This window comes from Corticium candelabrum, chromosome 17 (assembly GCF_963422355.1).
Source record: "Corticium candelabrum chromosome 17, ooCorCand1.1, whole genome shotgun sequence".
Classification (NCBI taxonomy): domain Eukaryota; kingdom Metazoa; phylum Porifera; class Homoscleromorpha; order Homosclerophorida; family Plakinidae; genus Corticium; species Corticium candelabrum.
The window spans coordinates 1,117,201-1,132,260 of record NC_085101.1 but is presented as its reverse complement, the minus strand read 5'-3'; the positions used below and the strand labels follow the sequence as shown (position 1 = coordinate 1,132,260).

Here is a 15,060-nt window from a genome sequence, read left to right as displayed (position 1 = left end):
TATATATATATTTGTATATAATACAGATAACACAGATAACACATATCCGCCCTAAGGACGGAAGCACAAAGAGTCTAAGTCATAATAATTAGGTAGATAGTCACTAATCAGTCTTGAATTATACTGCCATAAAGATATATATATATATATATATATATATATATATATATATATATATATATATATGTATATATAGGAAAATATCTAGGAATATATACATAGGAATAACCACAACGAGCGAAGAAGGTAAACAGGTCGCTATTTCAATTGACATTCGTTTATTTTTTGCAAAGATGTCGCGGAAAGAAAATTTCTGTTCATCATGACTGGATAATACCAACCATCTAAGTCAAGGCCCGTAAATCTTGATACCATGCAGATGAACAAACGAAGAGAATATCAATCAATTAGATAATTGCCAATCTGACACAACGCAAGATTATCAGTTTTAAGTATAGGTATATATCTCATTCAGAAGATGTGATGACAATACGGGTGACGACAACAGTGGCGATCGATGATGACTATAGGTGTAATTAACTAATATATATATACATATATATATATATATATATATAGTTCAAAGTACACACTATATATATATATATATATATTATATAGTTAATTTATATATATAAAGAAGTACACACGAAGTTCGAAGAACTGTATATATATATATATATATATATATATATATATATATATATATATATATATATATATATAGTTCGAAGTACACACCCTGTCCGCAATCGACGTCGCCCATAGCGATACGGAGACTATTTAATGGATTCTGACATAGATTCAAATCAAAAAATTACAACTACATTGAAAAGGAGTATTTTAGACAGTTTTAGAGGAGGAGTAATGTAATGTAGCGTATATCGTGATCATTGCACTTGTACCGTATTTAGTCTACGGTGCTATACCAATAGATCATTCGTTATATCCCACTTGTGTGTGCACGCGACATACACTACAGTTAGTTATGCAAGTCTGAGGAAAGCGTGCGACTCTCTGGCTGCTGAGAGTTCAATCTAACCTCCCTAACTCCTTCGCTACGCGCCTCAACACTCTACAAACATGTAACCGTTGACGACATATAGTTACACGGGCACACCTGAGACAACCAAACAAAACGATGATAGGAGACTTATCCAATGCCAGTAGCACGTACTCTAGATAAAATTAAAATGAAATTACGAAGACAAAATTCCATAAAGTTTGAACAAAGACAACGATTTTCTAAGTGTTTAGAATTAATCTTCATTCTTGCTGTTCTTGTAATTACTAGTTGGTAGAGCCAAAGCATTATTTGCCGACAAGTGCGTAAGACTTTGCACCAGAATACGACTTGCGATAGACTAGACAACTTAGGTGTCAGCGCCGGATCCAGGAATTTTTGAAAGAGGGGGTTCACGCTTAGCAGTTATTTATAGCATTACTAATTTTCTCGTTTCTAATGAAATTATATGAAATTATTGATCCAGGAATTTTTGAAAGAGGGGGTTCACGCTTAGCAGTTATTTATAGCATTACTAATTTTCTCGTTTCTAATGAAATTATATGAAATTATTGAACCACGCCTTTCGGAAAAGAGGGGGTTTCAACCCCCTTAACCCCCTTTATGGAAACAGGATTTTACATTCCCCGCAAATAGAGAGAATAAGCAGTAGTTTTGAAAGGCGACACTCGAAATGAATGTGCATGCAATGCTTCTGTATTGTCTGATTAGACGTCGTGAGAGCAAATATTATCGAAAACGGTAAATGCCTTGTAGTGTTATTTCGCATGTGCAAATACAATGTTCAAGGTTCCGTTCTCCTGCAAAGTCCTAGGAAAGAAAGGTGGATAGCCACCCTTGTCTACAACCCTTGTATCAGCCCTGACGTGTGGAACGTGTGAAATTGTTAGAAAGAACGTTTAATGAAAGCACTAACAGTGCTGAACCCTAGGCGACGAGAAATTGACCCTTTCCAGTTCCGGTACTTTGGTTGTACACTAGCTCTAGAGAACTAGCGATGTGCTTCCAAACGCACTGCAAAGCAGGAAACTTACCTAGGCGTGTGTTCCTAAAAACGAACACACAACGATTGATTCTAGACTCAACAACGAGGCACAGGTGAACGTACTCCAATCGCAACGTACTCCAATAACAACACCAAGCAGTTGCTGCTGGCAAACACCTACTGTACTTGCAAGCATGCACAAATCAATTAGCACCACATGCACGTCACTACAAGTAGACACAAGCATCCCAAAACTTGTCTAAACAGATGGCTGAGTCATGCTAGACACTTGTCTCTAGAGGTGGCTGAGAAAGGACAGGCAGTCCATCAAACCGTCAATCACTTGGACGCTTTGTCGCAGGCTACTCTCCGCTAGGACTTTGAAGATAAACTCGAAAGTTATGATCAGTAATCAAAATTGGAACGTCCTGCGTGACTCCGCCTAGACTGGCGGACAAGCTCCAACAACCACATGTGATGATAATATCGAGATTACACGAGCGCTACACTGTGCCAGTGAACGCACGCTATACATTCCAAAGTTGTTTAACATGGTTGTTTCCGTCGAGTCAAGTCGGTATTTCCGTCGAGGTAAGTCGGTATTTCCGTCGAGTCGCTACTTCCGGTGAGACGCATAGCTATAGGGTTAATAAATTTGTCTTGGTGAAAGGTGGAAACTTGCCCGTGTCACTGTGCATGCCGCTGAACCAGCAAAGGCTAGAAGCTTTACCATGATAATCGACCCTCCCTCACCAGATGCCCTATCTATCTGCTTTGCTGGGCAATTAGTTAACCACGAGGGAGCACTCTACGAAGAGCAACATGTAGATTTATATCCAAATCACATAGGTTCCATAAGCGGATAAAGGGAAGGGATCAGGTCAAGACCCCTCCTCTTCAACGACACGCCCACCACAGCCGAAATATGAAATTAATCTTGTTCGTTGTGGTTATTAATTAACTCATTCACCCCGTTCTAATATATTATAAAGTGTATCTCTCTGAAGAATTCCTAGGAAGAATTTCGTTCAGAGTTACATTCTGTTAATTAGCAGCCAACGACAGAATTCTTATAAAGTTAATTACTATCTCACGAATATGCTAGGACATTAACCCTAAAGCCCGGTTCACAGTATTGACGCTGACGCTCAGCTGAGCATCAACATCAAAGACACCGCCATGACGCAGGCGGCATCCTCAATGAATTCTGTCTATTCCAGCGTCAACGTTGGCGTCAGCGTCATACTGTGAACCGGGCTTTACACACATTGAAGTGAGTTTGCTGGTTCCGTGGGTCATACAAATTTAGTTGCTATGGGGCGTGGCTAATTCTGTATACGCGCCTGGCCGTTAGTGCCTGAAGTTGGCAGTTACTGCAAGTCTTGTAGAAACCAGTCTATGCAGGCAACCTGTCTAGCCTTAAAACCACGTACACGCGTTTCTATAAGGGAATCATCACGCAGTCACAAGCCCTCCTTTGGGCCAGACCTCAAGTCACTTGTGTATTGCGTTGCCTGCCACCTGCACGTGATGATGACCGGCACTTGCACGTGACCACTTCTCATGTTGCGTTCAGTTTGCTTGTTTTGTACACACCAAATTGTTCCGGTTGGTCAGATTACCTAACAGAGCAAAAACACTGTTCTAGATGGATTCCCAGCAAACAAGTGTTTGATTCGACAGCTCTACTACGTAGCGACACTTGTAGTGTACGTTCAACAGTGCCAACCCAAAAATGTCGTAGAAGGGCTCGCACTACTTTGCGAAACTGCGAGGCGAACACGTACACATAACCGCACGTGTGCGTAGTCATCTACACTACAATCGACTTTACAGTACACGAAGCAAATATGAAATACGACTGTCGGCGCGCAACACATCTGTCCAGATACGTAGGCGTTTCCTCATTCTCATCTATGCATACCTTGTTTTCTAGCAAGCCACGCCCATCTCGATCCCTACACTTCTGTTACTGACCTTTCGATGTACGACAAGCTATTATAGTTACTCTCGATCGATTGGCTGTTGCTGACCTATCCGACTTATCCAATATTGTGTAATGTGTATACACAGATCATCTACATGATTGCATCGAGTGACCAGCTTGTGAACCATAAACGTCCCCGCCCACTGACCAATCAAGTGTCAGAGAGGTTTGTCTAGACGTTGTTCTCTATGACCATTTGTGGTCTTCGTATTGGTGTAGTGCTTCTCATCGGCGATGTACGAGTCTGACCAGTCGATAGCGGCATTGGAAGACTTGAAATAAAGAGTGGGTACGTGCGCCTGAGACTAACCTAATCGAATGAGAGTCGCGGTGAGCAGTGATTGGTCGCGGAAAACTAGATCGTTTGCCGTGAATTAGCTGGTTCTACAATGTTATGCAGCTTCTGTAACACCGATCTCTACAGAATTTGCTTATTACAACACGCGAGTGAGGTGTTGCCTGCCATTGTTTGGGTGCAGCTGTAGCTAAGTGATGACCTCTGATCGACGGAAACGTCATAGGATGTGTCCTGCACGAGGATCTGACGTTCACGAATTGTGCCCACATCCCGCATGGTCTTGTTCTTCATTTTCTTGACTATTGCTCTTTCAAGGAAAACTTTCACGTGTAATTCTCTTTAGAAGAGGGTGGTGCACGTATGGATCCTAATATTCTGTTCTCTGTTTGAAGTTTCTCACCATCTTGTATTTTTCATCTGTCTGTTGAGTTCTGTGGGATGTCTAATACGTGCTAGCGGTCTGTGTTGGTGTCCGTCTTTCCATTACAAGACAGTCGTTTACTGGCCATGTATTGTTCCATTGCTCGATTATCGAATACTCTAGACCCAACCTACCCAACCTGGGTGGTGTGTCTAGCAGCGCCTCCGCTGTAGCTCTAAAGGAGCATGCCCTGCTCAGCTGGATAGGAGGATAAATGGTGACTTGAGGTTTCGAAAAGGCCCTGTTGTGGGTTCGAATACATGTTTTGAAGCCAGGTCATCTGGTGAATGCACCAAGAACCTCCCCAGTCTCTGGTATCCTTCTAGAAGAAAGCTGCTGTCAAGTCTCACCTCCTTTCAGAGAGAAAACATCAATATGTTCTTATCACAACACCGGTATATACCATAGTCCTTGTTGCTCGTTGATTTTTAGTAAAGTAAAGTCACTAGAAACTCTGATCTCTGTCTAGAGTTGGTTTACTGTTCCCCGTTTTTAGCAGAACTCTGAATGAACAGATAATCTGAGCAAATACTGAGTCAAAGCATTCACTGGCTGTAATTAATAGGTGTTCCTTCCCTTTGACAACATCACAGCACAGACCACCACACAACATCACAACATAGACCACCACAGTTGTCTGGTGGTGTCACTCAAGACATGACAGCTGTTTGCTTTGTGCCAGAGTCAGCAGAAAGAAGCCTGTAAATGGTTACTCCTGCCTTAGGGCCTTAGTATGCAGGAATATTAAAAATCCAATTAATTAAGACTTCATCCCTCCCTCCCACTGTAGATTGTGTGATGGTATTTGCAAGGGAATCCTGTCAGTAGTGTGCGGACTTGCCATTTATAGGGGCATCAGGTCACTGCATTGACATCCAGTGTTTTCACCGTCTAGGTTTCAGAAGAAAGAAGCTAGAACAAGTCATTTAGGAGTATGATCCAGCAGCAGCAGCAGCCCAATCCACCCACTCTACTACTGGACCAGAAACCAGCCGGAACCAATGGACACAATCAGCAGTCAGAACAGTCTACTTTACATCAACAGCAAAGTTCCTCTCCTGTTTTGAAGACAGACAACAGTGATAGTGGCACTGCAGGACAGTTCACTATGAGTGAGTCACCAATTGAGAGACCCGATCAACCACCAAAGAGAAAGCAGAGACGGTATCGAACAACATTCACCAGTTTTCAGTTAGAGGAGCTAGAGAAGGCTTTTGAAAAGACACACTACCCTGACGTTTTTATGCGGGAAGAGCTGGCACTAAAGATCAATCTAACCGAAGCCAGAGTACAGGTTAGTTGTTCTGTCCTTTCTTGGTCTTCATTGTGTAGTTGTGGTGATTATGCAGTACAGTGCTGATCTGAGCTATCCTTCTGCATGTGCTCTTACTAAATTGGGATAGACAATGAAGATTGAATAGTGAGTGTAGCAACACTAGAAAGTAAATAAATTGAATGTAGTAGTTAGACTTATATTAGTTCTAGTGCCCTGAGTGGAGGGACTAATGCTGCTAGTTGGAGTTTATTCCTTGGTTTGTAGATGGCAAACTGCAAGAAGTCATTCTAATAGGAAGTAATCTTCAATTTGGAGCTAATGAATACTAGAGCATCTAACGCTGCACTTATGGTCAGACTTGCTGCGTGAATTATGCCTTAGCAAGAGCTGTAAAAGGCTGCTCAGATACTTGTGGCTACAAGTTAACTAATGGCAACTCAGCTTCCTGTTGCTTACTGATTTAATTCTCCAAAAAGGAAACCTAGATGTATGCAAAGGTGGGAGATGCTAGACAGTTGATCTAATCAAGAACTCCTTACAGGGCCTTACCATTAGGACCTTTAAGTCTTCCATTTGACACATATTCATACAGTTAGTATAGGTATACTGTCAGATGCCTTTCCACTGCTTCATTTACTGTGCTGAAAACAGCAGAATGCCTTCTAAGCAAACAAAATCAAAATATTTGCCTTCTCACGGCGAAAACTATTGAAACAGTGAACTCTCATGCAATACGTACACCCTGTTGTTGCAGAGATACCTGACATGGATGGGACATTATTGCTATCTGATGCAAAGCTGTAGATTTGAAGCAATACAGGTACACAAGGCCGCAGGCTTGGTCTGGGTTAACAAAAGTGGGCAGATGGTTGGAGAGCAATGCATCCACTCCCTCCACATGCTTGTCATACTACTAAAGACAATGGTGAAGCCTTGCTAAAGTGACTTGGTTTCAGCAAACACTTGTCACCAGTTACTCACCTACTTTAATGCTATTGTCATTGTTTGGGCATCTTAGTCTATCCTGAATGCAGATACTTAGGCATAATTCTTTCAAGGATAGCAGATCTCACCTTACAAATGACTTATCTTCCTCTATTACATTAGACTTCTCTCCATGTCTTTTTACTGGTTTATTTTGCTCAGGTCTGGTTTCAAAATCGGCGTGCAAAATGGAGAAAACGAGAGAAAGCCAACCAAGCTGCTGTTGCTGCTGCCGCAGTTGCCGCTGGAGCAGCTCATCCTTCTGTTGTCCAGCGTAGCTTGCCACCTGGAGCTTTTCCTTCACGACCTGTTGGACCAATGTATGCAGGATATCCACCCATGCCCGGATACCAGCACACTCTGGCCCATCCTCCAATTCAAGGACTTGATCAAGGTTCATGGAGTCCTGCGCCGCCTCTTTCACAGTCACCCGTTCAAGTCCAATATCCGTCATCATGTGTGTGTCCAGGATCGCTCAATGTTCAGCAACAGTCACAAACCACTATGTATCAAGGTGTTCCTTCAGCTTCCAGCCCACCAGCTCTACATGCAGCCTATGCTGTACCTCCATATGCTGTTAATCCTATATCAACTCACCAGATATCAACTCATCAGACAGGTTACTACTCTAGCCCAGGAAATTCTTTACGTAACCAGTACACAGGAATGTCAGGGCAAATTCGCTCACCACCAGCTGCTAGTGGATTTCAAGGCAGTCCAACCATGCCCACAGCGCCGACTCACTACCAGCCAAGCAATCCTTTTGGACCTACAACTCCTACATCTAGACAGCACCCACACACTACAGGAACTTCTGGTAGTGCAATGAATCCAGGGTTTGGAGGTATGCCTGAACCCGAAGAACGACGTACATTTAGCATTGCAGCACTTAGAATGAAAGCACAAGAGCATTCGGCTACTGTTGGAGGTGTCACCTCATTTGTCCAGTGACAAGTCTCCTCGATGTACGACACACGTACAATTTTCTCAATGAGTGAAGTCAAGAATTGACTGAATGAGTGAACTGTTTTAGAAAGTTGCCATGTTGCACTATAGAGCCTCTAGCCCTGGTGTGTAATGTAATGGTGATCTTGCTAATCCGTATATCGTTTGTAGCTGCCACTAGCTCATTGTTCTGCTATTGTTGTACTTAAAACTTGTGAAACTCCAATGAAGTTATTCAGTTTGCATGTCAGAGTAACTGAAAAGAGCTAGAATCGATTATTTAATAAAAATAAAGCAATGACTTGAAACGGTGGTATGTTCACGTCAGTAAGCTAACAACCAACAGACAGACGCATTTTTCATCCCTCCTGTGACTCTTCTTCCGCCAAAGGGAACGACTGTCTCTTGAACCTATCAAGATTGATAGCATCACTTTAAGTGAATCAGGAGTGTACACAAGTGCCAGCAGACCTTCCAACTTTGAATAACATTGTCAGTGGGCTTCGATTGGTTAGTCAAATTGCTCACTCAAACTCGGTCCTTTACCTAATTTTCTTGCAGGGATTCGCTCCTTGCCACCATTCAAGTGCTCCGTTTTGTCGTTCTCATCGTCTTCTAATCTTGTTACCAACATGCAGCTGCTGCTTTGCATTCAAAGGTTGCTGTCCTATATATTTCCGATGATTTTCAAGGCTTCAATTTAGACTTGTATGCGAAAGCAGAGCAGGCGGGGGTTGCTTGGGAAGTCCCTTATCATGCTGGCGGTTGAAAACTGAAGCTTTAGATTCAAAGAACTGGGCGACATATTTGTACCACACCTAGACACTTCGAATTCGTTTAGATGACGGTCCCAGCCACGCGGTACCAATTGCAAGGTAGGAAACCCTAATGTAGCTGAAACGTGCTAAAATTTGTTGTATTCATTCCTTTCTTGTCTAACCAGCAATGAGCTTAAACCAGCGAGCCTAGACATTAGCTAAAGTTATTACCCATTACATTGACGCTCCGCTACCGGACATAGCAGTAATTGAATGGCATTCTTCAAGGTGAGACCCCATCTCAAAATCACAAACTGATCACTTAATGGCGCTTTTAAGGCAATAACTACTAACCACTTGAATGGACGGTGCAGTCGTTTTTCTTTAAATCTCAACAGTATCACGGTGTTGTTCTACTTGTGTGGAAGGATCTTTCCCTAGATGAAGCTCACGCGGACCTGGTCTGTCTCACGTGCGTTCTCACGCTTGTATCTTGTAGTTGATCTGCAGATCGCAAACCAAAGAACTCTTCAAGCCTATGAAGCGCTCGAACACGAGATGCATTCTTGTCAGTATCGTATTCTTAGGTAAGGATAACACCATCACGCTGATACTGTTAGCAACGTAGTTACATACACGTAATTAATTAACGATTTCTTGCTTGTAGCACTTCTTGGAGCTCAACTTGAAGCAGAAACGATCCTAACAAAATTCATTCAAGTAGATCAACATACACCAAGAGGAACAACTATCTACAAAGTAGAAGTTTCAACGAACTGGACAGTAGTATTTGTTTGGGATCAGCCCATCAACGGTACCGCCCGCCAACTGTTCCGCCTCCACCACAGCAGCGGAGCTCTGTCTGTAGGTGAGAATTTGGGTGGACATGCTGGAGAGCAGTACAATATCACGGTCGGTGTCTATTGTCGGGATGGTGAAGGCCTAGATTCGGTCACCGTTTTTCCACTCTCTCTTCTCATCACTCAAAACACTCAAATTCTCTGCCGTCCTCGTTCCGTCCATATGACTGTTCGAGAGACTGTACCAGTTGACTCTGGTATACTAACGGTATACTGCAAAGTCACAGGCAATGAGTCAGTTCAGCTCATTTATTCGCTAGAATCAAATCCAAGTTGGCAAGGCCTCTTTCGTATTGAGCCTTTCCACAATTCGAGTCAAGCGAATTTAGTTGTCAACTGTAAACTACACACTGTGCCTGATGGAGAAAAGAACAACCAACTACATTTGAAAATTCTAGTCTATACCATCGGAGATGTCAAGCTAAACACGACTGTACACGCTTTCATCAGTCTCCTTCCCGAGAACAGCACCATGAAAGACGTCATTTGTTGTTCTAACGCAACCGTCACGGTTATTACAGCTGCAGACTTTAGCCAACCTGTGGACCAACTCTGCATGTTTTCTCCTTTTGCTGTCAACTCCACCGTTCACGTGCTGTTTGACGCGGGTTTACCACTGTTCATATCCAACAGAGTAATCAAAATGAGTCACAACACAAGTGTGGCAGCGGGCATCTTTCTCGTATCTCTGAATGCAACGACACTGTACGGTAATGTAATTCATTGGACTCTGGCTTTCCTCACGGTTCATGTCACTGCACCAGTGCAAGTACCATATCTGCAGCCCGCGAGCAAGGTCGTTTTTATCAACGAAAACACAGCTTATCCCAGCCTTGTTCACACAGTTAAAGCCATCAACTATCCTCCTGGTGGAATTGACTTCTATTTCAAACGAGAAGCATCGCCGTCTGGTAATAACTAGACCATATGCACTCGATCACTGCAATCCAGTATAGTTATATTCTTCTCTAGATATTCCGTTTGAGATCGTTGTCGATGTGTTCAATCCAAAGAGAGCAAGTGTTTACACGGACAAGATTCTAGACTACGACAAGTCAAGACAACCAACTGAATACAACATTACACTTGTGGCACACAGCAATACCGAACGCGAGATCACTGCTCAAGCGACCATCAACATCATCATACGAAATGTCAATGATAACCCACCCACATTACTCACAGAATTCTTCTTTATCACAAGCAGCTCGTCTGTGGTAAGTGCATACACACCCTATAGTGTGCCATTTAGTATAGCTTTAGATAGCTGTCATGTATGCGTATAGCACTCCGATCTTGCTCAGATCGAATGGCTGGATTTGGATTCCAACAAGTCCCACATTGCCGTCGAACTTGAATACACGACCATAACGACCTCTCAACGCAGAGTGCATCCTAGCCCATTTTCTGTCACACAAATGCAAGCTCGACACATTACTATCACTCTTTCTTCACACCTCATACGAGGAGTTTGCTGCTACGATCTCCATGTCGTTCTTACCGACAACGGATTCGAGGGAATGGGACGCAACACTACTCTAGTGACAACGGCACTCCTACAAGCGAGATGGAACACAAACGAGTGCGTTCGGTGCATTTATCAGCAAAGCAGTAGCGGTACGGCATACACTTGCACTAGTTTGCCTTTGTCTCAATTGTGCTGTCATTAGCTGGACCAACAACGAACACGGTTGATGAGGGAAATAGGGAAGAAACAAAGTATTCCGTCATTGCTGCTTCGGCAGGAGTTGTTGTTCTCTCTCTTGCCGTCACCATCGCTGTCGTCTGTTGGCGTCAAACTGCACACAAAAGGGAGTTCCGGGAGCGAATACAACTGAACCAGCTGATAGCTATGAGAACGGCCTCCAGACAAGGCCTGTCTCAGGCCCCTCGCCTTCCTACTGTATGGGAAGAAGATGAAGAGCCCACAGCAATACAGAGAAGTGAGGAGAGCGAAGACAAGCCTGTGCCACTAATCAAAGTACAGTCAGTCCCACTGTGTTTATACCTTACGCTTTAGATGTTCCTTGTGTACAACAGCTAGAAATGTTCTGGGAAATTCCTCGAAAGTACATTCGTACGTATGAACTGCTGGGAGAAGGCGCATACGGCAAAGTATATCGCGGAACAATATCACAACTTCGAGGCCGACGCGGTACGACGACGGTTGCAGTCAAAATGCTGAAAAGTACGGTAATTCGTAAATCTAACTCTAAGTACACGTTTGCAAGACCCCTTGCATCCTAGGCCACGCAACCGAAGACGAGAAAAGACAGCTCATGAGGGAAGTGGAAGTAATGAAAGAGATCGTCGGTCACCCAAACGTTATAAGACTTTATGGAGCATGTACTACTGATGAGGGTACGTCATAACATACCAGCTGTCTCACTCCTAGTCCCCAACTCAATGTGTTTTCCACGCGTTTTCAGGACCTCTCATGGTTATCACTGAGTATGCCTGCAACGGTACCCTGCAGGAATTTCTAAGGAAATCGAGAAGTGTCGATCGACAGTATTCTCCATCAGATAGTAGTTATCTAAAGGCTTCATCCATTCTTTCATCAAGTGAATTACTCACGTTCGCTCTCCAAATAGCTAAAGGGATGCAACATCTAGCGTTAATGAAGGTAGCAAGAAACCTTGGCAAAAAAACTCATCAAATAACAATTGAATGACAACGTTGACCATATTGTGTTAGTGTATTCATGGTGATTTGGCAGCAAGGAATGTCTTGGTCGGAGAGAGATCCATTATGAAAATTTCAGACTTCGGTCTTGCACGCTATGATGGGTATCAGACAAAGCGTCACATTCAATCAGCTATACATGGTAAACCAACAGACGAGGTGCGAAATTTGCATCGTCTAGCTCCTTCTGTCTTTTGAATGTAAACATTTAATAGAGCCGTGTTGCTGTTAACTGGATGGCCATGGAATCATTGTACGACAACATCTACACGACACAAAGTGATATGTAAGTCCCTTAGGCATAAGTCTACTTGATGAATACTCAGTTATAGCAGAGTGATAACTCCATAGATGGTCTTACGGTATTGTTCTCTGGGAGATAGTAACACTTGGTAAGTTTGAATAAGTATGAATATTGCAGTATTTTCAGGCAGTCACATAACTACAAATGTTCATGTTCAGGAGCCTCACCCTACCCTGGGGTACCAACAGAGCAATTATTCATATTGCTCAAAACGGGATACAGATTAGAAAAGCCAGACCACTGCTCCAATGAACTGTTTGTCTAGAACAACTATCTTTGCAATTCAAGTATCACATGTTGTAATGGTTCCTTCCAGGTACACTATTATGAGCCAATGCTGGGAGGCCGAACCATCCAGACGACCAAAATTTAGTGACCTTGCCCATAGTATCGAAGAGCTACTATCAACAAGCACAGTAAGACAAGTAAATACCCAACATCCTGCAAATGCAGCAGTGACTGGTTTGCCAATAGGATTATCTCATGATTGAATCACTCGAACCATTCGCTGGAGCTGAAGGTACATACACAAACCCTTTGTATGAAAATGATGACTCAATTGACGAACTCTTCCACGAAGTTGACATACAAGTCAGTGAAATGTTGTAACTTGAGATCCTAGTTTATAGACTACATATATAGACAAATCATCTGCAAGTATAATTTCAAACACAGACAAAAGTACACAAGATCCTGTAATTTGTCATCTATCAAAGCTGTTACATATATATAAGTACAACAATACACATACAGCAGCTTGTCATGGAAAATACAATAGTGATGATTGTAGGTAAGGACTCTTGTGGACAACAAAGCAAGTAGACCCAACAACTGTTTCATTGGATAGAGTCAGTTCAGCCACACCTTTTCTCTTAAACCAAGATGACTGATTAATTTCTTGATGCACATATACACACAAAACCATTGGCAAGATGCCCACTGAACGAACATGCACGAGAGGCGACCTATTGAATATTCAAGACTACTGTTAAGTCTGCGTTCATCCCTGTTCTGTGAAGCACACTAGTAGTCAATGAAACTATCTTCTTTGCTCAGATTCCAAAATATTTAATACAGTATGCAATACCAGCTAGGTCTGAATATTCAAGAGAATCCATAGACGCATAGAAATATGGCACCTATTTAAAAGGTAGACATGCAATTGACATTGCTGCTTGTTGTGCCTTGAGTGCTTTGTACTCTTTGTATTTCGAGCATGTACACAAATAACCATGCACTCAGGTCCTTGATCAGCATATTTCATGAATATTACTATCATAGACAATACTTAATTTGCGACATAAATCAGTCATTCACGATATCTTTACAGTTGAAGGTATTCCTTATATGTACCAGATTGAGCTTTGCAATTACTAGCTTGCTCACGATAATAATTCAATGAATACAGTGACCCTGAAATGCGACTTACACACACACAGACACAGACACAGACACACAGACACACACACACACACACACACACACACACACACACACACACACACACACACACACACACACACACACACCACCGTCGCCACCACCACCATCCCCCCCCCCCACCATCAGCACCACCACTACGACTACCACCACCACCACCACCACCACCACCACCACATCATCATCATCATCATCATATCATCATCACCACCATGCATCACCACACTACAAACAACATGGCATCTAACCAACTTCCCTATTACACACAATGCCCAATAATGCATTGCTAGTCACTGCTTTACCAACAAAGACATTGACTTAACATTCAAGTTTATCCACAGTCATAATGTTGGCCTCTATATTTGCAGTAATTTTGTAATTTCTATCTCAGAAAGAAACTGTGTGAATTAGCACTATGTTCACTTGCCAGTGTTATTCTTTGACTCACTAGTAACTATTAATAGCAGGTCCAGGTTATGCATGAAGCAGTAGCAAAAATACAAATCTTTTTTTGAACAATAACAGAAAGTACTATATTTCCAAAAATGGCAATTAGCATATCATATACTGCATTGCCTGCACGTCCTGGATCTCCAAGACTCGCAGAGATTTACTAATCAAGCAATCATTACACAAGTCTAAAGCTTGACCACAAATTCTTGAAAATATATACCATAACAACCTTGTATCTTAATTAATTAATGGAAGCATATAAAGGAATAACATAAAACAGGTTTCAATTACTATACCATAACCATTGACATCACACAGATAGGTGTTCCTCTTAAGCATTCAGTCAAGGTGGCTACATTTCCGTTAATGACTCTCTAATCATTCTTCAAGTAAATGGAAGTAAGTCAAAGCAATAAAGTTAATTAGGAAACAGAGCAACTCAAGGGATTTGCAACCATTTCATGGTAATAAGTTCCAATAACAATATTGGCCTTATACATGTTAGACACAACTACACAAATCATAACATCCACTAAACACAACTGCTAACACCTTATGGTGCCAATACTGCCAGTGTCTTGCCTCTCATCTGATAACAGACTCTTTAGTGGGTGACCTCATTTACGAGTCAATGTAAATG

At 42.3% G+C, this 15,060-nt stretch overlaps 2 protein-coding genes across 4 annotated transcripts; both read left to right on the top strand.

The window, feature by feature from the left end:
- The first annotated feature begins 3,887 nt into the window (after positions 1-3,887).
- Positions 3,888-8,227, top strand: LOC134192730 (homeobox protein aristaless-like). Of its 3 annotated transcripts, none has more exons than XM_062661477.1 (3): positions 3,888-4,281; positions 5,611-6,009; positions 7,138-8,227. In XM_062661477.1, exons 2-3 carry the CDS (start codon positions 5,650-5,652, stop codon positions 7,924-7,926), a joined length of 1,149 nt encoding a protein of 382 aa, XP_062517461.1. In that variant the 5' UTR covers positions 3,888-4,281; positions 5,611-5,649; the 3' UTR covers positions 7,927-8,227. The 3 variants fall into 3 exon arrangements, with proteins under 3 accessions (XP_062517461.1, XP_062517460.1, XP_062517462.1); XM_062661476.1 differs by having other exon boundaries at positions 3,888-4,285; XM_062661478.1 differs by lacking the exon at positions 3,888-4,281 and adding an exon at positions 4,448-4,623.
- A 1,474-nt stretch (positions 8,228-9,701) lies between these two features.
- On the top strand, positions 9,702-13,748 carry LOC134193501 (macrophage colony-stimulating factor 1 receptor 2-like). The gene is made up of 13 exons (XM_062662328.1): positions 9,702-10,449; positions 10,511-10,755; positions 10,825-11,155; positions 11,209-11,519; positions 11,579-11,726; positions 11,786-11,899; positions 11,968-12,164; positions 12,236-12,382; positions 12,439-12,509; positions 12,575-12,615; positions 12,686-12,782; positions 12,844-12,943; positions 13,002-13,748. The coding sequence occupies exons 1-13, from the start codon at positions 9,702-9,704 to the stop codon at positions 13,134-13,136; spliced, it is 2,685 nt and encodes an 894-aa protein (XP_062518312.1). The 3' UTR covers positions 13,137-13,748.
- The last annotated feature ends 1,312 nt before the right edge of the window (positions 13,749-15,060 follow it).

Excerpts from the sequence above, each read along its gene's own strand:
- LOC134192730 (XM_062661477.1), top strand. The coding sequence starts at position 5,650 with ATGATCCAGCAGCAGCAGCAGCCCAATCCACCCACTCTACTACTGGAC. Across the intron at positions 6,010-7,137 it reads TAACCGAAGCCAGAGTACAG|GTCTGGTTTCAAAATCGGCG; the intron begins GTTAGTTGTTCT and ends TATTTTGCTCAG.
- LOC134193501 (XM_062662328.1), top strand. The coding sequence starts at position 9,702 with ATGACTGTTCGAGAGACTGTACCAGTTGACTCTGGTATACTAACGGTA. Across the intron at positions 11,727-11,785 it reads TGCAGTCAAAATGCTGAAAA|GCCACGCAACCGAAGACGAG; the intron begins GTACGGTAATTC and ends CTTGCATCCTAG. Across the intron at positions 12,165-12,235 it reads AACATCTAGCGTTAATGAAG|TGTATTCATGGTGATTTGGC; the intron begins GTAGCAAGAAAC and ends ATATTGTGTTAG.